At 41.0% G+C, this 26,647-nt stretch overlaps 1 protein-coding gene across 1 annotated transcript in view; it reads left to right on the plus strand.

Annotated features, from left to right (window-relative positions):
• The window catches only part of insra (insulin receptor a), a gene marked incomplete at its 5' end in the record, with an annotated part of 94,487 nt that overhangs the window by 54,997 nt on the left and 12,843 nt on the right, over positions 1-26,647 (plus strand). Inside the window, 7 exons of the mRNA XM_079569688.1 lie at positions 7,953-8,289; positions 15,557-15,696; positions 16,664-16,808; positions 19,150-19,358; positions 19,541-19,667; positions 21,267-21,517; positions 26,022-26,189. Coding sequence (XP_079425814.1) covers positions 7,953-8,289; positions 15,557-15,696; positions 16,664-16,808; positions 19,150-19,358; positions 19,541-19,667; positions 21,267-21,517; positions 26,022-26,189 — 1,377 coding nt within the window. The remainder of the gene's footprint in view (positions 1-7,952; positions 8,290-15,556; positions 15,697-16,663; positions 16,809-19,149; positions 19,359-19,540; positions 19,668-21,266; positions 21,518-26,021; positions 26,190-26,647) is intronic.

Genomic DNA, 26,647 nt, shown 5'->3' on the forward strand with positions numbered 1-26,647 from the left:
ATTTTATTGTGCCTTTATGGCTCTCCCCACCCCTGTAGGTCAGGGGTCAGTTCACTCACACAGTAGAAGTCTCCCTCGGGTCAAAAAGGCGGCCTAAAAATGACGGAAATATCTCGTAACGGAAAAAGACTGTAAAAGGAAGTTCTAGCCTCCGGGTGCTTCTCCTGCTCGTCACTCCATCTACTGGTGCAAATTGTTAAAAAACATTTTCCCGAGGTGGCAACATTTCCATTAAGTGACATGTAATTTCTACTTTTCTACTTGTTATAGAGAGAAGAGACAAAATACAAAATATTGTTTCTCAGATTTCACCAAAATAGTCGAAAGGTCTTCAAAATCAGTTTAATCACTGACAGTTGCAGTTTTTCAGAAAACCAGGGCAGAGAAAAAAGTGCAATATTAGATGTTACTGATAACTGTCTTCAATACAATTATATTTCTTCAATGGTTCCGCAATAAAAAACAATAAAAATACATTGGAAGTAAATTAGGAAATTACTGCTGACTGGTTCCAATGATTGTACTCATATTTCAGACAAATAATAAATGATGTATTATATCTATCTTTCAGTCGCTCATTGAGGATTGTTGCAGCTTTAATGATTGTAACGATGAGAACGAACAGTTCCAGACCAGTGCTTTTTACATTGTTAATAGATTATTACATTTTGTGTCCATTTTAAAATATTGATAGTATCAACATAAAAATTATATTGACATTGGACATTGTTTTATATATATTATATATATATATATATATATATATATATATTTATATATATATATATATATATATATAGTTGTGTTTTTTTTTAGAGAAATCTGTGTTTAAAGCTGCCAAAATGTGGGCCTTTTTTCTGCAGAACAAAACTAAAATACATGTGGTATTTCATAGTATTATGTCGTGTTCCTTTTTTTGGCCTCAAACAAAAGTACTGTATGGCTGTTACAAAGCCATTAGAACAAGTTGTGCAATCGTTCACGTTTGTCCCAGTCTGCTCTGATGAAGCATAGTTACCATTTTGAGATTTTGTGTCTCAATCGATTGAGCAATTTATCATCTCTAAACATGTTTACACAGAAATGATCAAAATTCAGCCACAAGCTATGTTTAGGCCTGACCTTTTTACCACAGCAAAATGCTATTTTGAAATTTTGAGAACTATTGTTTATATAAACCAAAGGTTTTTTTCCCAATTATTGAAACAAAAAGGTTTTGGTAGATTTGTGGGATTTTGTTTGTTGTTTGTTTGTTTTTTTGTATCTTTAAACACAAAATGAGTTGATTTTCTTGGCTTCAACCAAGCGTTGAGAACAAACTGTGCCACTGGTGTCAGTCAAGTTCAACGCAGCCAGTTACATGGGGGCTTTTTTTTCTACTTTCTTTCTTTCTTTCTTTTTTGCATACCGCCTGCAGCCGTCCTACAGGCTCTTGGTAAAGCTGATATGTAACGGGCCGAAACATGCGAAGGGTTAAACTGTGCCGGAGTCTTCCTTGGAAATGGGAGAGGCCAGTTGAATGGCTAGCATCTACAGCTAGCCAACACATTGGCTCAGGCTGAGGGTGGATCTGCGGCTGCGTCTGTGCACTGGACTGGATTCACCGCTGCCACTGGATCAGGAGTCACTGCTGAAGCGGAGCGCATGGCAATCCTTTTGTGAGGAGGGAGACAAAGAAAAGAATATTACAAAAGGATTCACTTTGAGAATGTTGATTTTGTTTTCCTTAGGATTTGTTTCCAAAGATTTCTATTACGATAACTTAAGACTGTAAAATATGAAGTACTACCTAAAGTATAATATCCTTTATATATCCTGGAGTTCTCAAACAAAAGGCTGCTCTTGGCTGAGATTTTTGAGGCCTGATTTGGTTAAATTTTCAGATTATTTGGGAGATAATTGGAGATTATGCTTATCCCTTTACCTGTTACTCAAATAAATATCTCAATATACAATTATTTGATTATTGTACAGTAAAGGGAATGTAAATATAAATAAACCAATAATGCTTATTTAGACAATAATGATAAGTGGACCTTTTTGCGGTTGTCTGTGACCTGTGTTCGTCTCGTTTAAACAGTTGAAAATTGACTTTAAACTTGGGTTTCAATGTAACGTTATTAAAATTCTTAAGGTCTTACATTTTCCTAGACTAACCTGGAGCTGCCCTGGTTGAACTTATGAAACGGACTTAACTCTTGAGATTTGTGTGTTTTCCGCGCAGGATAAATCCTCAAAGTCTCACCGCAGATTATTGGGACCCGGCGCCTGACGTACACAATGGTGTTATATCATTTGTTTTTCTATCGCCCCTTTTTCGCCGCTGCCATTCTCATATTGCAGCCGACCTTCCTCACCTTTTCCACCGCTCAGATGGAGAGAGAGAGAGATGGAGAGAGAGGGGATAGAGGGGGAGAGGCATGGGGGACGGGCAGGGAGTGAGAGAAAGATGAATAGACACATACTGTATTAAGTTCAGTGAGAGACAAAGATGAGAGGCTTAGAGAGAGGATAGAGAGGAGTGAATTAAAGAGGGAGGCAGAAACTGGGATTTTTTTTTAAGGTGAGAGTAAGAAAGACTGAGAAAAGGAGAAGGGAAACTCAGTCATAGTATCATTGTGTCCCGATATATTACAAAGCATTTAGAACAGCTTGATCTGTCATTCATCCCATTCTATGAAGTGCAGTTACTTACTGTGGTCAAATGAAGAGGACAAATTTCCCTACAGGGACAATAAAGTATCCCTTAACCTTAACCTCTTACCCCCCGCCTGAACTGAGCACTTTTTCTCCTGCACAACTTTACCCAAATCTTAAAGCTTCTGGACTGGAGGGCAACAGCCTCATTTGAAAGTGAAGACCTACAAACTGATCATAACTTTTTTGTCACGTTGTGGCTGTGTTTTTGTCATATTTTTGAAGCGTTTTTTTGCCGGGTATTTTTAATATATTTTTTGTACGTGTTTTTGATGTTTTTTGTCGTGTTTTTGGCGTTTTTTTGTCATGCTTTCGTGTCATTTTTGTGCCAGGGTTGTTTTTTTTTTCGATTTTTGACATGTTTTTGTCTGGGGGTCTGTCATGTTTTTGTAGTTTTTCTTGTAGGTTTTTTTTTTTACATGTTTTTGTTTTTGTTTTTTTGTTTTGTTTTTTCGTTTTTTGACATCTTTTTGTATTTATTTATTTTTGTAGTTTTTTTTTTAAATTTTATTTATTTATTTATTTTTGTAGTTTTTTGACATGTTTTTGTTGGGTTTTTCGTCGTGTTTTTGTCGTGTTTTTTGTCATTTTCTTTTTCCGTTTTTGTTGTGTTTTTGTTGTGTTTTTGTTGTGTTTTTGCAGGCATTTTTTTTGTTGCTTTGTTATCTTGGTTTCTCCACAGTTTTGTCACATATGTTTTACTCTTTTGTGGCTTTTTGTTTATTGCGTTTATGTCGCGTTTTTGTCCCATTTTTTCATCGCTATATTGACGTTTTTTTTCAAAAAGCTTTTAGATTTGGGTAATGCTGAACCGAAAAAAATGTGTTTGTTTCAGGCGGGGGTGAACAACATTTTTGAATTGTTATATTGAACCAGCTATAACTGTTTCTAAGTAAAAATGCTTTGAAACTTCGTACCGTTCATTGTGTCTACTTGTGTTATAGTATCACTTTTTGGGTTCATTTTGACACTAGGGTTAGAGACGTTAAAGGTAAAAGATTTTTAACATCTCTAAACCTGGTGTCTGACAAAATGAACCCAAAAAGTGATACTATAAAAATGCTTTGGATGTTTTTTCTGATAATTGGGGAATAAATAGTTTTGCTGGATTTGTGGGATCTATTTGGTTTGGTTTTTAGCATTATCCTGCAATTAAGCTCCAGTTTGGCTGTTTTCTTGGCTTTCAACAGAGCTGTGAGAACAAACTGTGCCAGTCGTGTCTTTCAAGTTCAACGCAGCCGGTTACATGGGGGCCCCTTTTCGGTCGGTTCGGGACAGAGAAACTGAGTGAGAAAGAGAGAAGTAGAGAGTCACAGAGAGAGAAACAGGGGGTCCATGTTGTTTTTCTTGGCTCTAAAACTGCAGTAATGAAGCAGATTTGTTCTGAAGCATGTCCTCAAAGTGCTGAGTCACAAGAACAGAGTGAAAGGAAAACATGGAGCATTACAAAACAGCGGTTCCCAAACTGTGGGGCTAATGGCCCTGATATTACCCAATAGAAACGCATTTAACACAGCAAACAAAAGGCTGCACCGTTTCCTTTTGCTTGTTATCCACTTTACAATACGATTTTATTTTTGTGCGCAGTAATATTTTTTTTTACAGACATTTTTAAAAGCCAAATATCCGTCTCTCTCTTTTTATAGCTCCGCATAGCCCAGTGCACACCTGCCAATCCGGGCAGCCCTGCGTTACATAAGGAGCCATTACCCACATACATGAACATAAACAAGCAGCATGTCGTCACAGGGCCATGTGGACAGACCGCCGACTACAGGAGCCTGAACACTTCAATACAAGAGTGCTAGTGTTTCAGAAACTCATCTAAAAAACATTGACCCGTTTTACGAAACACTTCAGATCTTCAGTGAGTGTGTGTCACAATGAAGGCTGACACTGATCAGCAGAGAACCAATGAATAGAATCAAAAAGAAAGACAAGAAAGAGATGAAATATGTCCTTTTTTAGATTTACAGTGCAGCACCAGGGGACACGTCTCCAGATCTTCAGCTTGTTCAGTCAGAAGTACTTAGATGTTATTAGAATGGATATCAACAAATGCCCCTAAAGCCTCACATTGGTATAGGGATCTCTTGCTCTTTCTTGACCTGGAAAAGATTACAGTAAGTTACTTGTTTACCTTAATAAATCCTTTCCGTAGTCCCTCTGGGGGTAATACACGTGTTAATGGGATGATCGGGGGGTCTTTCATCTCCCCCTGGTGTCTCTGGCCAGAAAACCATAATTGCAACTGCACTGCCTACGGGTCGGAGGCGCAATACACACTAATGGAATCACCACTTAAACAGTATTTACAGCCAAGTGTGACTGAAAAAAAATATCTCCATTGTGTAATTGGATGTACAATATCCCTCTCTCCCTTTGTCTTTTCTGTCAGCGTAGGATTTACTCTCATGGACAATTAATGAGTAAAAAGCCGCAACATGCTACGGCTCCGGCAGTGGCACTTATGGCCCCTAGGGGCATGAGTTACTTAGTGCTGTTTTAAGAGGCCAACCATCCCAATTTGAGGCCACATGGGGTGCCATAATTGACTATACTAAAGCTTTAAAAATGTTGTAATTGTGTGTTATAAGTAGGGCTGTACGATATTGAAGAAACCTATGATAACGATGTTGTTACAATGTTTCACCATTTCAATACGATATGTTCCATTTTAATTGAGCACAAATTGTGGGTAACTCTTTTTTTCCGCAAATTATGTCAAAACAAGACTTGAACAACAACACATCATCACCACAGTAAGACTAGAAATTAACTAAAAGAGGAAATTCAGACATTTATAAATTCAGTTTTTCGAGGACTTTAGTGATGCATTGCTTAATATTGCGATACAATGCTGCTGTTTATAAGTTATAAGTGTCATTATGAATTCTATTCTTTATGCCAGACTGATGTCGGGTTTCATTTCTGATGGAGGACTTTTGGTTACCAGTGGAGATGGGTTATCATAATGCTTTGTATAGGACCGCAGGGCTGTGGGTGAGGGTTTCTTTCTTTTCTTTTTTTTCTTTTTTCTTTTCTTTTCTTTTCTTTTATTCTATTTTATTCTATTTTCTTTTATTCTAATTTATTCTATTATATTTTATTCTATTCTATTTTATTTTATTTTTCTTCTGGATTATTAATTTTCATCTTTTTCCCCCCCTTTTTTTGGAGGGGGGAAGGGTTTTTATGGGGGAAGGGGGGAAAAAAGAAAAAAAAAGACCTTTTTTTTGTTGTAACCTATTGTTTTGACTTCTCAATAAACAAAATATAGTTCCTATAGTACCTATGGATCTTCCTATTGTGCGTGTTTTACATCAATGGGGGGAAGCGAGGTGACCCGAAGGAAACCCACCTATAGAGCCTCCCAGGACATTCAGCCTCCACACAGAAGGGCCTGTAATTTGAACCTGTGACTTTCTGCTGTGATGCAGGAACGCTTCCCGCTCCGCTTTTGTGCCACCAAAGTGCTTCTTGTTAAACACTTGCTCCGGTTTGTTCCCATCCACTCTCGCTTTCCTAAAATCTCTTTGATAAGTGCGATGCGCCGCTGGAGGAGGTTTCCTGCTGCTCTCGTTCTCTGGGATTCAGCTCCTGCTGTGAATAAGATCCTGCCACAAGGTTTCAGAGATAGAACAAGTGCCGCTGCAAATCTCTCGCTCCGTGGGGGGCAGCAGTAATTGTAAATAACCGTTTTTGGGAGGAAACACTCTTTTGTTGGGTTTATTTCTATTTGATGAATCCAAAAGCGTTTGTTGTTCCTTTTAGGGAATATAGAAGTAAAAGCGTAAACGGCGTAATATTGACGAGGCGTGAATTGTTAAAGGACCAAAAGGAAATGGATAATTTTGTTTGACTCTGGATTAAACCATCCAGTCCCATTCACTGTCTGCGCAAAACCTGGATAAATGGAGATGCTTAAAAACAGTTATTTTCTTTATTCTTCCATATAGGGGTGGGCCGAGATGCAAATCCCATGAGACGAGATTTTAATTAAGTGATTGTTTTCTTTGCATATATTTTTTTTAACAAAATGGACAAACTAGAAAAGAATGGGAACTGATAAGATTTGACCAATATCATGGGTAAAATCATCTATTTGTGTGCATACAGTTAGATATATAGATATTAGAACAAGGCTAATACACGTGGACCTTTTAACAGGTGCATTCAGCCGATACACGTGTTTTTAAAAAATGTAAGATTCATCAGGCAAGCATAATAAAGGCTTTTTAATGTAAATCGAGAATTATGATGTGGGAGGAGAGTTTTGTTTTTTTGTTTTTCTTTTGAGTCTTAGTTCCCCAAACACCACAGAGCACCCTCCCCCCATAAACAAATTTTGTCATTGACTTCCTGAGCACTTTGTCCAGTTCTTTCCTGCATTCTGATTAAATTTACTAATTGTGATTGTAAAAACGAATAATTAAACAGAACCTGAAGCTTAAAAGGTGGAGGAGGGGGAGACAGGCTTGGATTTATTGGCCAAGCAGCCTGTGCCAGACACTGTCGCACAGGACTTTTAAACTTTGAACAAATAGTGATTCTTAGACTGACCTCACATCATCCCTTCATACTTTGCGTGTTGTGCGTTCTGCCTTTCACTCACTGTCCATGCGGGCGCTAGTGATAGAGTTTTTTTGCATTGTTCATAGCTTCCAACAGCGGAGACTTTAGTTCATAATGAATAAGAAAGTAACGAGGTGCGGTTGTGAATCTGCAGCGGCTCCAGGTTGATGAGGCAGACCCAAGCGACAGAACTTGAAAACGTATCAAACTTTTTTCTTTTTTAGGTGCCAATTCAACATATTAAAGGGGCTAGATGCAAGCTAGCCATTTTATACTCACTACTGCCACCTCAGGTCACACATGTAACTGCAGCTTCTATATTAAGCTCGTGCTTGACGGCAATTCGGACCCGAAGTAACACCGTTTTGAGAGGATTTTAGAGGCAGTTGTGGTGAATAGGTCTGGGCTCATTCTACACATTAGGACATTGTTGGATTGTTGAATTTTAACATTTTTAAACCCTGTATATATGTATCCCTTTAAGTACACACAGTTAGAAAACGATTGCCCAAATATTCCCAGAGGCCCAATGTATAAGCAGTCTACGGTAATCATGAGATTACTTTACACCGTAACAAGAAATCTCGTGGAAATTTATCTTGGCCCATCTCAACTACTTTAGGATAATCAGGTGTGGATATGATTTAAACTAATATCCCTTCTCCCTTGTGTCTCCACAGTGTGTCCCGCTCACTGTAAGCACCGCGCCTGCACCAGGGACGACCAGTGCTGTCACGAGCAGTGTCTGGGCGGCTGCACCCAACCCCACTCTGCGGCGCACTGCGTGGCCTGTAGGGGGCTCCAGCACGGCGACGCCTGCGTGGAGCGCTGTCCCGCGAACACCTACATCTACAAGGGCTGGAGGTGCGTGCCCTTCTCCTTCTGCCAGCAGCTCCACGACAAGTGCAGGCGGGAGAAGGAGCGCAGCAAAGACTTCGAGTGTCACGAGTACGTCATCCACCACGGGGCCTGTATCCCCGAGTGCCCGTCCGGATACACCACCATCAACTCCTCCGCGTGAGTATCCAGTCATACGCATAGGATTATTGATTATGATTGTGAAAATGTGAAGATGTTAGAGTCATATCAGAGTTTAAATTTCAAGAATCAAGACACTTCCATAATGATTCCTATATTATTAAAGCTGTGCTAATCAATACTTTTAATAGAGTAAGCTTCTTAAGGCAGCATTTGTGAAAGAAAAGAAGAAAAACAGGCCCTACCGTTAAGTGTCTAAATATATTTTCCTCCAGTGTGAATGCGGAAGTCAGAGGCTAAATTAGCACAGTGTTAGCTTAGCATAACTATGTCTCTCTATGAACTAAAAGCTGATAACTCCAGAACCGAAAGTGATAGAGAAGTCATGGCTTTAAAACAAGTTCCTAGGCCTCAGAGGAACTGAGAAATGCTGCATGTCATTTTGAAGCTAAGAATTTGGAGTTGTTTCAATCGTATTTTTGATTGCCGTGCAAAATGCCGCGACTAGCAACAGTATGCTAATGCTAATGGCAACTGATCAAATCTGGGACAGAAACTATGATTGGATCACATAAAGAAGTAAAATAAAATCGGATTCATGATTTTACAGGATTATAGACCAGACATTTGGAAAAATCTGAAAAAAATCAACATTAGCATATCGGCATCGGCTAATTAAAATCCCCCCAAAAAATCTGCATCGGCCTTAGAAAAAGCCATATCGGTCGACCTCTTCTAGAAATGCTCCTTTACTTCCGACTTTCCCGGTTTGATAGCAGAGTAATTCAGGTACTGCAGTTTTAAAGTCTGATACTAAAAAAACATACACTCTGGATCATGTCATGGGAAATGAAAGGATTTTACCACAGACGCAGCCTGGCCTTAGCCATCCGTAAACTCCGGTCAATTATCATTTCCCTACATGTTACGTCTGGGTCTGATCTCAGTGGTCGCGTTACATCGGTTGAATTTCAACCTGCCATTCAGCGAGCGGGGGAGGCGGGTGTTGTTGGTGACGTCAAGCATTTGCGCAGGATTTGCTGGTTGTAGTTCGGCGATGGCGTCGGATACGAAAGTAAAGAAAGCTCTTCAATCCGTTCTAGCTCGGGCTCCCAAATATCCAGAAATGTAAGCCTTTTTGCCCGGCTGTCCCCAAGAGTTATGATAGATGCTCCACTCACTCGGGCGCGTCACATACGTCATGACCAAACGCTAGCGATTGGGTCAAATCAAAGGAGTTCATACCTCCCACCTGAAAACAGAGCTCAATTGTGAAGATCCAAACCCAAGGGTACCAAGGGTATTGTAAAACCAGGCTACCACAGACATACTCAGCCCAGCAATATAATAAATATAATTTCTGAATCCGCTGTAACTCTATCATGGGATTGGAACCGTTTTGGGACTTATATGTCCTTTCAACAAAGAACAACCTTGCCTGTGTAACTGAATAACGATACTAATATGAGAAGATCATTTTATACAGAGAAGTCCTGATATGATTTTCAAACAAGTCCCTGTGCAGATTTCTCCCTCTCTGACCTGCCGCTCCACAACAAACATAAACAACACCTTGATATTTGTCTTTTTTCTCTTGTCATTTCCCGGATGTTGCCCGCTGGTTGACAGTTACAGATCTCGACTGCGGTGCTCTTCGCGCCCACCGAATTTCGGATTTGACTCTGCATTTTTCTGGTTTCAGTTTTGCTCAGTCATTTCACACCAGCCGCTGGCATCTGCAAAACGAGCTGACGCGCTGTACCTCAAACCGTTCATTAGCAATATCTTACTATAGGGCTGTTCTTGAAAAGGATGGCACATGGCGGCTCAGAGTCTCACAGGCTACATCGTGCAGCAGATGAGAATTGGAACCTGTTTAAACCTATCTTTCAAATGCGAAACCTCTGATATATCCGCTTAAATAACCACTACTTGATCAACGACACCTTGTGCTGTTTTGCCTTGTTTTGATTTGTGACCTGACATCCACCTCTCGCCTCTGTCACTGTCTCCGAATGTGCTGTAAATACGTGCGATCTGCCAAGCGTGCCCCTGTGAAATCTGTGGGCGAAACCGAAAAGAAAAAAAAAAAAACACAGCTGCTGCTTTCGACATGTTGCCTTTTCCTCGGTGTAACGAAGCGGGCGCTGAGCCGACGAGCAGGTGATGCTGAGGGAGAGGAGAGAGTGCGTGAGAGATGCGAAGCAGCCACAGGGAGATTTGTGAAACTGAACTGTCGGATTGTGATTTTCATATTGCAAACGTATTGATTGATATTGTTTTTGATGACAGCAACGTCATAAAATTGAGGTCTTCCACAGTATGTCCTCTTTACAACTTGTTAGACCGTCCCTTCTCCAGAGGCTTGTGGGGAGAAGCACCTGGCAGGAGGATTCACCTCTCGTGCATGTTTTCGGTTAATGGGGAAACTGGAGGAAACTCGTCCAAACACAGGGAGAGACACATGCAAACTCCACACAGAAAAGCCCGCATAGGCACCGTGCCACTGCAGTACAACCATTACATTAGTGGCATAATGTTATGGGCTTTCCCTGTTAAAGGGACTAGATGCAAGTTGGCCATTTTATACTCACTACTGCCACCTCAGGTCATACGTAACTGCAGCTTCTATATTAAGCTTGTGCATGACGGCACTTCGGACCCGGCTTATTCTACACATTAGGACATTGCTGGAACATGTAGGAGGATGAAAATGCTTCGTTTTAACATTTTAAATTCCGCATAGTCCCTTTTTGAACATTATCGCTCAGAACACCATCACTAACACCAGGTGATTTTTACCTGAGATATTACACCTGATAAAAAATACATCAAAACATGACAATTAATGACACATTTCAGTAGTGTTGTTTTATTTTAAACTGCCATGTCTGACAAAATGAAAGAAAAGCATCATGAGTAGACCATGAGAAAATTTGGGATTTGGAAACAAAAACTTCCTAAAAAAGAAGATGGAAACTTTTTAGTCCACCCATTCCTGGGATATTTGAGGCTTCCCTGGTGAAGGCTCTACCATAACCCTGTGTAGAATCCACCCAATATCTACATAACCTTCTATCACTATCTATAACATGTGCCTGTAGGACAAAGTGATTAGGGATTCGAAAACACCCGTGCCATCAAAGATGTCAAAGACAATGCTGAAGCTACCCAGAGACCCATGACACTCAGATAAACGCAGCATAATGAAAATCACATACATTTACATTTCGGATTTTTTGTTTTGTTTTTTGTTTTTTACAATAAACAATGAAAGAAGAAGCCACTAAATTAAGTTGTTTGTTGTGATCCAAACTCATTCATAACTTTACTATTACTACTATAGCTTCACTATTCTTCCCAGGGACAAGTTTATCGACACATTTCACAACTTGGAGGGTCACTTTCAAACGCCTGAGTTTAAAATATACGGTAGGACGACATGCTAATTTTGTTACACTACTACAGTGTCTTTAAGTCATAGATTTTCCCCGTGATTAAGACCAGTTTTAAATGGCTTGCATGAAAACAGTAGCCGTTCTATCTTTATTTTGAAGGATTCATACACAATAAAGATCCACAGAGCGACAGTATGTAACCAAGTGCTTGTTATTGTAGGAATTGTTTTGAATATTGCCAGCAGTCAACAAAAGGGCAGAATGATGTCAGGTCTACATATTCTTTAGGTAATACGTTACACACTGTTGCTTTGTAATCTTGTTATTCATAATTCTCAGACAGCGGCCTGTAAAATTGTAATATTTCTTCATATCCTCCCAAAGCTGAGGTCAAATAAGGTGCTGGGCCTTCATAATCCTTAAAATAAGAAACGCTTCCTATTACTTTTTTACCAAAGATTCGATTTACGGGTCGAGTCTAGACCAGAGCTGACCTAAACCTGAACCAGTTTTATCCTCTTTGGCCCGTCTTCATCTCGGGCTTTATGACTTCTCTCTGTGGCCGCGCTCTCCTCGCTCAAACGTAAGCTGTGGAAATGAAAGTGCTTTAGGGGTATAAGGGTTTTTTATTTTGAAGGCGTTACGAGCAGACAAGATGCACATGTGGCGAAAGGTCTGAAGGATTGATCATTTTATTTGGCTTCATGGAGGCTGTGTCCTCAGCTCGCCTCTGCACTCGTGTGTAAAAGTGTTGCGGGGAAAGTAGTCGTTGATCTCGATGCGGTGAAAAGTGCCGCTCTGTGATCAGGATCTTGTGTCTGCTGTGAAGTGGCAAATGAGGCGGTGGCATTTGCAGAAGCTTCTGATGAATCAACCTTTCTGCTGTGCAATGATCCTGTTTTGACTGTAATGCTCTGCAGTAACGTTATTGGTGAAGTGGATTGTTCTTTGTTAACCTCTTAACCCCCACCTGAACTGAGCACATTTTCTCTAGTTTTGGCATTACCCAAATCTTAAAGCTTTCTGAAAAAAGCGTCAAATGAGGACGAAAATGCAACAAAAAAGAGGCAAACGAGTGTAGGGCTGGAACTAACGATTATTTTGTCATCGATTATTTGTACAATTAATCGATTAATCGCTTGGCTGTGAATGGTGTAGGACACTTTTTTTATCACATAACGCTAAAGTGGCGCTGCTTGAGGACGTGTTGATGGAGTAAACTTAAAATAAATGCTTGTTGGAGGCTCTTGGCGCTAAATCTGCTTCTGATTGGATGAGACACAGACAAATATTCATGAAATGTACAAAACACTACATACACTTACTTTGTAAAACAAAGTAGGTTTTCATCAAAAATACAAAATTTTCATTTTTTCTCTATTTGAGTCTGTGTGAACCAGAAAACGATTAATCGGAAATTGTCGTCGACTATTTCAATAATCGATTAGTCGGCGATTAGTCGTTTCAGCCCTAAACGAGTGTCAAAAACGTGCCGGAAAAGCAACACGACCAAGGTGACGAAAAAGCAACAAAACATGACATAAACACAACAAAAAAAGTCAATAAAATAGGACAAAAACGCCTAAAAAAAAGTAAAGTTGCGATCAGTTTTGTAGGTCTTAGCTTTCAAATGAGGTGTCTCTATTTAGACGTTTCTTTCAAGAAGCTTTTAGATTTGGTAAAAGGAACAGGCCACAGTTTTTCCATACTGTGATATGTTCTTACCTGAGCTTAGACGAGTTGATGCGTACCTGTGTGGTCTTTGTGCGTGCCCGTGGAAGAGCGTGGTAGCTTCCAACTTCACTGGATGCTCACTACTGCCACCTCAGGTCTTATGAGTAACTGCAGTTTCAGCTCGTGCATGACGGCATTTCGGACCCAAATGAACAACTTTTGAAGTGACGGAGCAGGATTTTAGAGGCAGTTGTGGTGAACAGGTCTGAGCTCATTCTATACATTAGGGCATGGCTGGAACATGTAGGGGGGGGGGAAATACATAATTTTAATATTTTTGAACTCCGTATAGGGCAAAGCTGAACTGGAGAAAATGTGCTCGGTCAAGGTGAAGGGCAAGAGGGTCAAGGCCCTACGTATACCTGATGTTATTTTTAACCTCTTGTTTTGAGCCATTTGCACATGTTTGATCAATCTTTGAATCTTCCACGGCAACTATCCAAAGTGCCATGGCATATAGTGTTACACTACGGCCCAGATTTCTTCTTCTCTTATGTAGCCATGAAACAGGAAGTGTCACTACCCCCAGAAATACCATCGTAGCTTCCCTTGTGCAAAACAACACCCTCAGCAACACCTTCTTCTCTATATCTGACAGTATCTACAGAGCTGAAGCGAAGGGAAAAGAAAAGAAAGAAAAGTGACGAAAACATGACCAAAACCTGACAAAGAAGTGATAAAAAACATGACATAAAAGATACGAAAACACTACAAAAATGTGGTCTTAGCTTTCAAATGAGGCATTACACTGTTGCTCTACATTCAAGAAGCTTTTAGATTTGGGTAAACTGGAGAAAATGTGCTCGGTTCAGGCTGGGGGGTAAGAGGTTAACCTGTTACCTGCCGTCCCCCCGATCTGGGGACTAGGGTTAGGGTTTAGGGTTTGTTCACCCTAATCAGGATATAGTTAAGAACAGCAAATATATATATATATATATATATAACTATGACATCAAATATAATGCAAACAAGACTGTCATAATGATTTACAGAACAAGAGACGATAAGGTTTTGAACTTTCCTTCATTTAATTTGTGCGGGAATAATCTGACCTTGTGCAGCAAATACAAATATTTGGGACATTTTATCACTGATGATTTGGCAGACGATGATGACGTGCTCCGACAATGCCGCATGATGTATGTGCAGGCTAACGTTCTTGTGCTCAGGTTTGGTGCGTGTACAAATGTAGTGAAAAGGACACTGTTTAATGCCTATTGTACCCCACTTTATACAGCACACCTGTGGTCAAACTATAAACGTTCGAGCATACAAAAACTCAACGTGGCATATAACGACTGTCTAAGAATTTTGCTGAAAAGACCTCGATGGGAGAGTGCCAGCCACTTATTTGTTTCTGCTGGCATCAGAACTTTTCATGCTGTTTTGAGAAATTTAATGTACAGATTTATATGTCGGCTCAACAACTGTGCCAATATGATTATTATGAGCTTGACAAACATCAAAGTCAGTGCCACGCGCTACCAGTCTGAACTGTGGCGACACTGGTACAGTTGTCTGCTCTAAATGTGTTTGTTTTTGTTTCGTTTTTAACTGGACCTCGAGTCTGCAATAAAGGTTGATGATGATGATGATGATAACTTAAGTTGTATTTCACTCACAGAGATCTCACATATTTTTAGAAACTAGAAGGTCTTGGCTTTCAAATTAGGTATCACACTGGCGCATATGCTATAAGCTCTCCAGTCAATACGCTTTGAGAATTGGATGTAAATAATTGTTAACCCTAATCCTAACCCCTATTCAGTTTGCCTTCAGTGACATAGTACAAACACTTTGACAGCGTTTATGGCTAATATATCTGTAATTTCTCAGCCTATCCACATGAAACAAAAACTGGCACAAAACTTAAACTTCCACTCTGTAATCAAAGTTGAATTGCTGAAACAGTTTTCTCACAATAGTATGAATAAGGTATGGCATGTGGTGGATTTTATGTGTGAAGAAAACGAGAGCCCAGCCTGTTCCACAAGACGCTGACAAATGAGACAAAACGAGGATGAAAACTCAACAAAAAATCCACCAAAGAATAAAAGTGAAGTGGCAACAATGTGACGAAAACTTGACGAAAAAAGTGACTAAAACTCTGCCTCCTGTATTGTCTTGCTTTCCTTCCTGTAGTCATTAAATGCGTGTTTTTGTTCCGCCCTCAGCCTGATGTGCTCCCTCTGCACCGGCCTGTGCCCAAAGGTGTGTATGGGGCAGAAGATGATCGACTCAGTGACGGCGGCGCAGAATCTGAAGGGCTGCACCATCCTCAACGGCAGCCTCATCATCAAGCTCAGAGGAGGGAGTGAGTACAAGGCTCTGGAATATGTCGATTAAAACTGTCCAACATAAAGAGTGAAAATGTGACTGTGTTTGGAAAAGTTTACGTACGTCTTCATTGGTGTAACTTTAGTCCTTTGTTAAAAACCTGGCGTCAAACACTATTTTAACACATCTTTATTTATATAGCGCCTTTCACAGACATAGTCACAAAGCGCCTTACGTGAGACGGTTGTACATTCACTCTATACTCGGTGGTGGTTAAGCTACGTTTGTAGCTTCAGTTTCCCCTGGGGGAGACTGACAGAAGCGCTGTCGCATCTGCACACGTCTGCGCCAACGGACCACCATACATTCACTCACACACGTCATTCATCCTGGCCTATTGTACATGTTTTAGTGGTAGGGGAAACCGGGGTAGCCGGAGGAAACCTACACAGACACGGAGAGAACATGCAAACTCCACACAGAAAGACCCCGTCCAAGTGGGAATCGAACCCGGACCTTCTAGCACTAACCGCTGCGCTACCATGCCGCCCAACCTCTTGAAGAGAGCATATTTTCTCCAGTTTGACTATACCCAAATCTGAAAGATTTTTAGCGACACAATAGCGACAAAAATAAGGCAAAACGAGGATGAAAACGCAACAAGAAATCCACCAAAGAATAACAGTGAAGTGACAAAAAAGCGATGAGGAAGTGACAAAAATGTGACGAAAACTTGCCAAAAATGTGACAACATTTTGACAAAAATGCCACAAAAGATTGACAGAAAAGTGGCAAAAAAAACAATGAAAAGAAATGTCAAAAACAAATGAGGCGTTACTCTGGCCTATAGGCTGCAAGCTTTTAGATTTGGGTGAAGCTGAACTGGAGAAAATGCACTTGGTTAAGGTGTGGAGTAAGAGATTAACCCCCCCTAACACCTGATCCCGAGCTCTCCAGAGCCGTCAGCTGTTGATAACTGTCCTCCGGGTTTGTGTTTTGCTCAGACAACATCGCTGCGGAACTGGAGGCCAGTCTGGGGCAGCTGGAGGAGATCACGGGGTACCTGGCCGTGCAGCGGTCCTACGCGCTGGTGTCTCTCTTCTTCTTCAGGAACCTGCGCGTGATCAGAGGGGAGGAGCTGTACAACGGGTAGGACTCTGCACTTTAAAGATCACAAACAACACTTATGGCCATTTTCAGATTTAGATCAGTCACTTTTGGGATGTAAGGCCGATATTAATCAAGGTTTCGGGTTAGGGTCAGGTAAATAGGGAAAACATTTTTCCCTATTTACCTGCAGTGTCTCGTCTTAACAAACTATCACCCTATGCAGAAGCTTTAAGGCCAATAGCAGATCATCTAAAAGCACCAATATCGGATTTATTGGTCCAACTCCAGTTATGTTACTTTAGAGTTTAAACACAATGTATTTTCTTCGAGTAGAGTACAGTTCGTTTGCTGCTATAAAGCTAAATTATTCACATATAACATATTTTTTGGGGAAAACAAAACACAGGCGCTGAGTCTAAATCAATGTATTTCTTTGTACTGTTAAACTACCTCTGAGTTTTATTGCTTGAAGACAGGAGGACACAAAAACTGACATCAAACATTGCCTTGAGTATATTGTTAAATGAAAGTGTCTGGTTCCCACAAATCCTCAACAGAAACTCGTACGACATTTCAAAACAGTGTCATGTCTTGGAAGTACTTGACTCTGTGTGTCTGTGTAATCAGAGGCAGAACTGACCTTTACAAATGTCTGTGGTGGACACAACAATGGTTTGACTTTTCCAAATGATATTTCCAAACGTGATCATTCATTTGAGGGTTTGGATGCTTGTTGTATAAAAGGATTCCTGCCTTTTTTTTTTTGTGGTGTGTGGTATGTGTTATTATAGCTACACTTTTTCTGTCGATTTTGCCCTGTCCCTTTCAAACTCAAGAGTCCTGCCAACCTAAAAACCCAGCTCCGTGTCTGGGGTTAAAAACACCATTTATTTCTCCAAAAGACCTTTAGAAAGTTGTAAATATTACGCTTAAAGTAGGGATGTACCGATCTGCTTTTTTTACTTATGTTGACTCATGCTGGCCGATACCGATCCGATACCGATCCGATACAGTCTTTTTGTATTATTATGTTTTTTTAATAATATATATCATTATATATTATAGCCTATGGACATTACAGTAGTTTCTCCAGGCTTTTTTATAAACATGCAAGTGAAGAAGCAAATGTTAGTGGCAGGTTAGCAATAGTAGCCTAGCTTAGCGATAGCATGAAGGGTTATGGATTTGATGACTGGATCGGGTCCGATGCAAAAGACGGCCGTGACTCGCTCACCACTGTGCTGCGATAAACCTTGAAGCACTGCAGATTCACAGCCGTCTTTTGTATCGGACCCGATCCAGTCATCAAATCCAATCCAATATTCTCAAAATGCCTGGATCGGATACCGATACTGAATATTGTATCGGCACATCACTAGTTTAAAGTCATAATAGAGAAAAACAACCGATACTTGTACCATCACAATATCACATACAGTATACAGATAGCATCATCATAAAGACAATGCAAATTAGCCTTGACTATGAATGTTGTGGTGTGGTACATGTTGACTATTCACACTTGTCCCTGTCAAATAAATAATAATAATAAAATAATACAGTACACACAATGAAAAAAAAACACCTGCTTCTCAAAAACCATAGAGTAAAAAATAATAGCCGATTCCTCCTCACTCCACCCCGTTTGCCATAATAACTGTGTTCGAGGGGGAAATCATGGCAGATTTACAGACTCCTCCCCTGCTCTGACGGAGTATGTTCCTAAAAAGGGCAAAAGAACGGGATCTTCACTGTAGACTCGGCCCTCGCGGCTCTGGAGTTCGGTCGTAGCCACGCCTGCGCCATTAGCTCTAATGCTAACGGCCTGTCGATCAAAGTCAGGCCCTCATTAATTATGCAAGATTTCAAAAATGTGCCCTTGGTTGTGCCTAACCCAGCGTTATCACAGGAGGCAAATCTAGCTGTAGAAAGTTTTAAAAAATTAAGCACCAGGCTTTAAAGTTGTTTTTAACTTGTCTAAAGTGCAATGGTTTCTAATGGGAGACTAGCGGCTATATGGAGTTACTACAGCAATCTGGAACCAATGGCTGCCCCCTAGTGTCAGAGCTGCAAACTACCATATTTTGACAACTTGAAAACTTGACAAGTATGGTCACAGCTAGCGTTGTTAGCATTCTCCGTTATTTATGTGTTTATGGGCTGTTGAACTACTTTGCTCCTCACAATGTCTTTGCATCTTTATTTAGTAGAAAACTATGTTCATAATCAGTATTTGTTAATGTAGTTTTGGTGTAATTATGAATTTTTCCCCTCTTTGTTTTCCCCCCTCGACTGCTTCAAACATGACCATATATGGGCGATTCCGGAGATGCCGTCTGTATCTATACTGACTAGTTTTCCTTCGTGTCCTCTATTTTAGGAACTACTCTTTCTACGCTCTGGACAACCAAAACCTCCGTCAGCTCTGGGACTGGTCCAAGCACAAGCTCACCATCCAGAAGGGCCATATCGTTTTCCTCTACAACTCCAAACTCTGCATGTCTGAGATATTCAAGATGGTGGAAGTCACTGGGGCCACCATTCAGAACAAGGATGACATCAGGAAGACCAACGGCGAGCAGGCCTCATGTGAGCGACCTCAGTTCAGATAACAGTCTTTGGACACACACGATAGTTAGATGGATTAAGGATAGATTTTGTTGAGAGAAAGGGGTGACTAGGTGTAAATCAGTGCCTAAAATGTACAGTCACAGTTTAGTTAATGCTATTATGCTATTTGTTCATTGTCTGTCTGTCTGTTTTCGTTTTAGGTGAAAACAAGTCACTGAATTTCACCCTGATCCGAACCATGAGTGATAAGATTCTGGTGAAGTGGGAGGCTTTTTGGCCGACCGACTTCAGAGACCTGCTGGGCTTCATGGTGCTCTACAAAGAGGCGTAAGTTCATCTTAAACACTGCCTTAATTCAACGATGTCAAATGCATTTTCCTTTCCCATTTACCTCATCGCACAGTGCTACTTTAACCCATCAATTGTGCCATCAGTCTTTCCATTGCATAACGTAGTGTATCCCCACGTGAGGCAGGTCAATATGAGGTTTTCTCTGTGGCCTGTCTCCGCTCAAATAAATACGATCATTTATGGCACAGCCCCGGCCTGAAAACAATACCTGATCTCAGGTGCCAAACAATGTAATCTACAATAATCCAATTCTTCTTGTGGTTATGGGCTTTCATTTGAAGTAGCTCATTAACTTGAAGGATGCGTTTCAACCCAGGTGCTTTGAGTCACTTTCTACACTGCCCGACCAAAAGTCATCACACGCTTTACTATTTTGTCTAGATTTAGCATTGTTTCCATAACGCCTCATTTACACTGAGTACTTTATGTCCGTTTTACACACGTCAAATCACGCATTCTAGTTTACACAGTGTCTGTACGTCTTTAATCCGTCACGTATTAATGTAGCCTTTTAATCACGTGTAAGTCTGTAATGCAGCTTATTTTCTGAGTTTAAAATACAATATAAGAGTTTACATTAATTCCAGCGGGCAGTCCCGGTGGACAGACCCGGCTTTAGCTCGCTCATTTTGGCTGAATATGTGCAAAAGAGATGCGAGGGGCACTTCCAGGAAAGTTTCTTGTTTTGTAGTAGTGTTACACTGTCTAAAACTAGGCAATTATCCCGTGTTTTTCCCCTTTGTCGGGCACATAGCTCATGGCTCATGGCTCTTACTCGTGTAAATGAGGCGTAAGATTTCTATAAAAGATTTCTATCCAGAGCCCTATGGAAACAAACATTTCTGGGCCCCCTACGTTTTTTACATATAACGTGTAATCCAATGAGGGTCCATAGCACATTTAAAGATGTAACTTGTAACTTGTTTACCTTAATACATCTTTTTCATAGTACCTCTGGGGGTGATACAAGTGTTAATGGGATGATTGGGGGTCTTTCATATCCCCCTGGTGTCTTTGTCCAGAAAATCACAATTGCCACTTGACTGCCACAGGGTCGGAGCCACTAATACAAACAAATGGAATCCCGAAGAAGAAGCTAACAGGCTAACGGGCAAAGCTAACTGCGGGCTAGCGCCACTTAAACAGTATTTACAGCCAAGTTTGAGTGAAAACAATTATCTCCATTGTGTAATTGGATGTACGATTTCCTTCTCTCCCTTTGTCTTTTCTGTCAACGTAGTATTTACACTCAAAGACAATTAATAAGTAAAAAAACGCAACATGCTACGACACCTGCAGTGGTGCTTATGGCCTCTAGGGTGCACCAGTTACTTAGTACTGCTTTAACTTATGTAAAAATATAATAATAATAGTAAAAAAGCTCTGCTCTTCTGGGCCCTTAGAATCGTCCTAACCTTCCACCACCTTTACATCACCCATGTTTATATCCATCCAGTGTTGCATTGATTTCAGATTTCTGTGCACAGACAGACAGATTGCAGTGGAGATAAAAGTCGTCACCTTGTTTTTCATCTTGTTCTTCACGCACATACGCTTCTCTTTCTTTCGCCGCAGGCCGTTTCAGAACGTGACAGAGTTCGACGGTCAGGACGCCTGCGGGTCGAACAGTTGGTTGATCGCGGACGTGGAGCCTCCGCCGCGCGCCACTGACGGGCAGGAGCAGGTCCAGCCCGGGTACCTCATCCTGCCCCTCAAGCCCTGGACGCAGTACGCCATCATGGTCAAAACTCAGCTGTCCGCCTCCGACGAGAACCAGGTGCAGGGGGCGAAGAGCGATATCATCTACGTCCGCACTGACGCAACAAGTAAGTCTGGCCACGTTAGCGAGATCGACGTAACTGACAAGAGCCTCAAATTCTATTAACAGCGTAAAGGTCTGGTTTGATTCATTCGTTTTTCTGGAGGACACTGCACTGCTTTATCTATTCCCCCAACCCACTCAGTTTAAAGTTACCGTTTCACTGAACAAGCCTTTCCTTTAATTACATTACCTGGATTTCTGTTCAGCCAATGACGTCTCGGGTCAAGCCTGTTTAGACGCCGCGATGAGTGAAATGTCAGTCCCGGGTGAAGTGTGCCAGTCTGTCTGCTGCCACTTTGTCCTTGGCTTCTGTTCAGCAGACGTCCCGCTCCACGTGACGCCACGGTGGCTTATGTGCCTCCCTCCATGCTACTGTCAACATCAATCCCTTTACTACGTGCTACTCGGCCACCCACAAGTCCGTGTGCTGCACTTCATTAACCACCCCAGGATCAGGCGAGCTGAAGCGTTTATCTATTATCTCAATGAGTTTTTGTACTTATCTCCATCATGATACTTCACAATGTGGTCTTAAGAACTTCCCTTTTGTTCATAAGATTAAAGCTTCTAAAATAAAACGTTCTGTGGTTTTCAAGTGCCATTTTGAGTATCACCAGACCTAGAACGACATCAAATTAGGACAAAACCAGGTCTAAAAAGAGCCTCACATCTTAAAGGGACTACACAGAGTTTAAAAATGTTAAAACTAAGTATTTTCCTCCCCCTACATGTTCCAGCCATGTCCTAATGTGTAGAATGAGCCCAGACCTGTTCACCACAACTGCTTCTGAAATCCTGCACTGTCACTCAAAAAGGTGTAACTTCGGGTCCGATGTGCCGTCATGCACGAGCTTAATATAGAAGCTGCAGTTACGCGTAAGCCCTGAAGTGGCAGTAGTGAGTGTAAAAATGACCAACTTGCATCTAGTCTCTTTAAGCTAACCAAGCACTTTACCCAAATCTAAAAGCTTCTTGTAAAAAAAGTAATTAATTAATTGGGGACAAAAAGGAGACATAAATGAGGACGCAGCAAGAAAAAAAAAGCATCATTAGAGCGACAAAAATGCAAAAGACCAGGCGACAAAAAGTGTTAACGCGAGAGGATATTTTTGACCAATTTGCCAAGTCGTACACTGGACTATAAGGCTGTAAAATCAAGTAAAGAAGCTTTTAGATTTGGGAAGAGCTGAACTGGAGAAAATGTGCTCAGTTAAGGTGGGAATTAAGAGGGTAAGTTATGTCTAGATTCCCACCTTAACCGAGCACATTTTCTCCAGTTCGGCTTTACCCAAACATAAAAGCTTCATAGAAAAAGTCAAAGCAAAAGAGCAACAAAAAGTGACAACAAAGTGTCAAATATGTGATGCAACTAAAATTTGACAAAAAATTATCAAAACTCAACAAAAAAGCATTGACTAAGTGACAAAAAATGCTGAAAAAGTGATGACGACAAAAATGTTTCGAAAATGCGGCAACAGCGCAAAGGAAAATATCAGTTTAGATTCATTTTTGCAGTTCTCAGCTTTCAAATGAGACACTGGCCTAGGAGCTGTAAGCTCCAGTCGAGAAACTGTGGGATTTGGGTAAAGCAGAACTAGAGAAAGGGTGGGGGTTAAGAGGTTAAACCATGAAAAATACCCAACATAAATGAATCACTGAAGGATTAATGAAATGATCTCTAATTAACCCCTCCTGGAACCGCCACCATGGTGGAGGGGTTTGCACGCCCGAATGATCCTGGGAGCTCTGTTGTCGGGGGCTTCGTGCCCCTGGCAGGGTCTCCCATGGCAAACTGGTCCTAGGTGACGGGTCAGACAAAGAAGACCCTTATGAAAGACCAGGCCCGGTTAGAATTGTGAGGCCGTCCTTCTGTGGACCCACCACCTGCAGGAGGAACCATAAGGGGCTGGTGCAATGTGATTTGGACACCTCCAACAGCTGCCCCCACGACCCGGAAACGGACAAGTGGAAGAAAATGGATGAATGGATCTCTGATTAAAATGAATGAAGTTCAAAACTGCAGAGCCTAGTAAGCACTACCAACTAATCTAAACCTACTAATCTGGATGTTAACACGTTTCACCTAAGTAATTAAGTAGCTTATCATAATAAGATGGCACCAGTGTCTTGCTTCAGAGAGGAAGGACGGCATCCAAAATCTAGAAAATCTCTACTTTCAGAACATTCAAGCTCAGCGTCTGGATGTTATTCAGTCCTCACTACTCAGCCACCCACGGACTGTCGACTATACGGGTTTAATATGGACCTCGAGCCTCGTCTAACCAGCTTCCCTTTTCTCAACAGACGTTTCCTTCCTGCATCGAATATTTAACCCACGCTCGACACAAAACCATCTCGAAGCGCTTTGTTTTCGCACTCGTCTGTCTGGTAACCGTTTGTTCTGCGTCTGCCTCGTGCGTTGAAGGGCAAAGCTGTCATTACCAATAACTGTAGCGTTGGTGAAACTCCGGTCTGACAATGCGGTCGGGCCGGTGTCTCGCGGTGTCATGAAACGGGGACAACATGATAACAACGTGACAACAGCTAAACCGTCGCCATCTCCGTCTCCGAACTGTAAAGTCTCATTCGTGCAGACAGTAGCTGCTCCTGTGTGACCGCGGCTTGGCAGGAAATCGATGCTGATCCGGACATAGTGTGCGGCGCAAGCGTGTTTATAGTAAGGCTACCTGAAAATCCAGATTCCTCTGTTTACACTGACGCCGCCACACGCTCAGGACAAGCGCCAAGTCCTTATCTGCGTTTACGCGCATTGGCACTGATTCATACGTGGGCGGTCAAGTTACAAGCAAGGAGATAGGAATCAGAGCTTACAGTGCACATGGTTAGATGAAGAAAAAAACAACTTTCCTTCACACTGTGTACATGTAATCTACATTATAGATTTGGATTTTTACAATGGTCTGAGCAAAGGGTCTGCCACATAAAAGAGCCATTTCAGAATGAATCAAAGTATTTAATAGCTGCATTATTCACAATCAGCAACTTGCTTTAGATACTATGACAATAAATCAATAAATAAATTAAAGTATCTTTTTGTTGTTGTTGTTAAACCTTAGAAATTATTTTGCATTCATCAGAAGGAAATGCTGTACAAGGAAATCAAATCACATGAACTCTTCCTGTACTCTAGTTTATGGTAAATGAACTTATATAGCACTTTTCTACCTTTATCAGGCCCAAAGCGCTTTACAGATTTACAGTCCATTCACTCTCTCATTCATACACCAATGTACGCAGACACTATATTTGATGCTTTATATATAATATATTTATATATTATCTTTGAGGCTTTATAACGCACCATGTGGCCCTGACTGAGTGGTTACAAAAGTTTATACTATATGCTAAAGCAGTAACTTGTTTACCTTAATGAATCCTTTTCGTAGTCCCTCTGGGGGTTTTACAAGTGTTGATGGGATGGTTAACTTTCATCTCCCCCTGGCCAGAAAACCACAATTGCAACTCCAGACCGGAGCAACCAATAAACAGAAGAGACTAGAATCACGAAGAAGAAGCTAACAGGCTAACTGGCAAAGCTAACTGCAGGCTAGCGCCACTTAAACAGAATTTACAGCCAAGTTTAAGTGAAAACAAATATTTCCCTTTGTCTTTTCTGTCAGCGTAGTATTTACTCTCACGGACAATTAATACATTAAAAAATCGCAATTTGCTCGACAACTGCAGTTGGGCTTATGGCCTCTAGGGGCACGAGTTACTTAGAACTGCTTTATTAGCAAGGTTTTGGCAAAATATTGTCCAGATATGTATGGTATAAATATCCAAAAGGAGGTTCTCTTAACCTGACAAGAGACAGATTGATTTTGCAGCGCACAGAAATATTAATCTGACTCACATTGAAAGAGTTACTGAGGAGAATTTGCTGCTGTTTGAATCATTTGTGCCTTATTTTATCAGTTTTCAATTTCATGTCTCAAAATGTAACTGCAAGCATTTCTTTTCTGTATCTGGCTGCATAAACCTTGCGTTGTAAACAAGTAGGGAAAAAAGTGCTTCTTGTTGCCGATATGTATAACGTACTCACAACAACACAGCAATACTGCTTTAGTCTAGATTTTTTTGTTTTTGTTCCTAAACCCACAGTGGCAAAGTCTTTCTTATTCGCTTAATTTGTTATCGAGGATATTGTGATGTTTTTCTTATTATGTATTAGGGCTGCATGATATAGAAGTAACTTGCGATATGTGATACGGCTGTGCAATATCACAAATAACACAAATTATTAGACAAATTTAACTAAATTAGGACATGTTACACTAAACAGTTAACTTGAACCTTTACAAATGTATAAGTGTCGATCTCAGTCAGATGAAGACTGATGTGATGTTGCGATATATTGAGGCTTCTTGCAATATCACCTAATATCGCGATACAATATTTTTTGCGAAATGTTGTGCAGCCCTTTATGTAATATTCCAAAAAGTAGCGTCCTGCACCCCATTACATTTATTTATTTCCTTTCCCTCCAGAGCCGTCGGTGCCGATGGACCCCTCTTCCTCAGCGAAGTCGTCCTCTCAGATCATCCTGACGTGGAAGCCTCCCAACGACCCCAACGGCAACATCACCCACTACCTGGTGTTCTGTCAGCGCCAACCGGAGGCCAGCGAGTTCTACAAGTTCGACTACTGCCAGAAAGGTGCAGCCCCAGTGTTTGCTATTGCGCTGCTCGTGCGCTATTTTAGATGCAGTGAATTATGTGCACTATGTGGAGAGGTATACAATAAGAAATGACGCTCAGCTGAATAAAGCATCATGACCTTTTAAAGTGTTGCAAAAGTTTAGTACAAAGAAAAAGGGATATTTCAGGATTTTTGGCCTCATTTCCTAGTGAGTGTTGCTGATTTCTGGAGATATTTTTTTTTGTAATTCATGCACTTCTTATATTTGAAGAGTTTTGTGGCGCAAGGCTAGTACATTTCTACGGTATCAGCTAGCCTCCATTAAAAACAGTCCGACACACTCCACAGTGCACCTGAGGCAAATCACTTATAACGCCAGACTAACCATATAAATGTCTGTGTCGATAGAGTAATTTGAACCATTTTGCATTTAAAAAAACTTATCTTTGAGCAGCATCAGCTTCGTGGTTGTATA

Source organism: Gobius niger (genome assembly GCF_951799975.1).
Source record: "Gobius niger genome assembly, chromosome: 13".
Taxonomy (NCBI): Eukaryota; Metazoa; Chordata; class Actinopteri; order Gobiiformes; family Gobiidae; genus Gobius; species Gobius niger.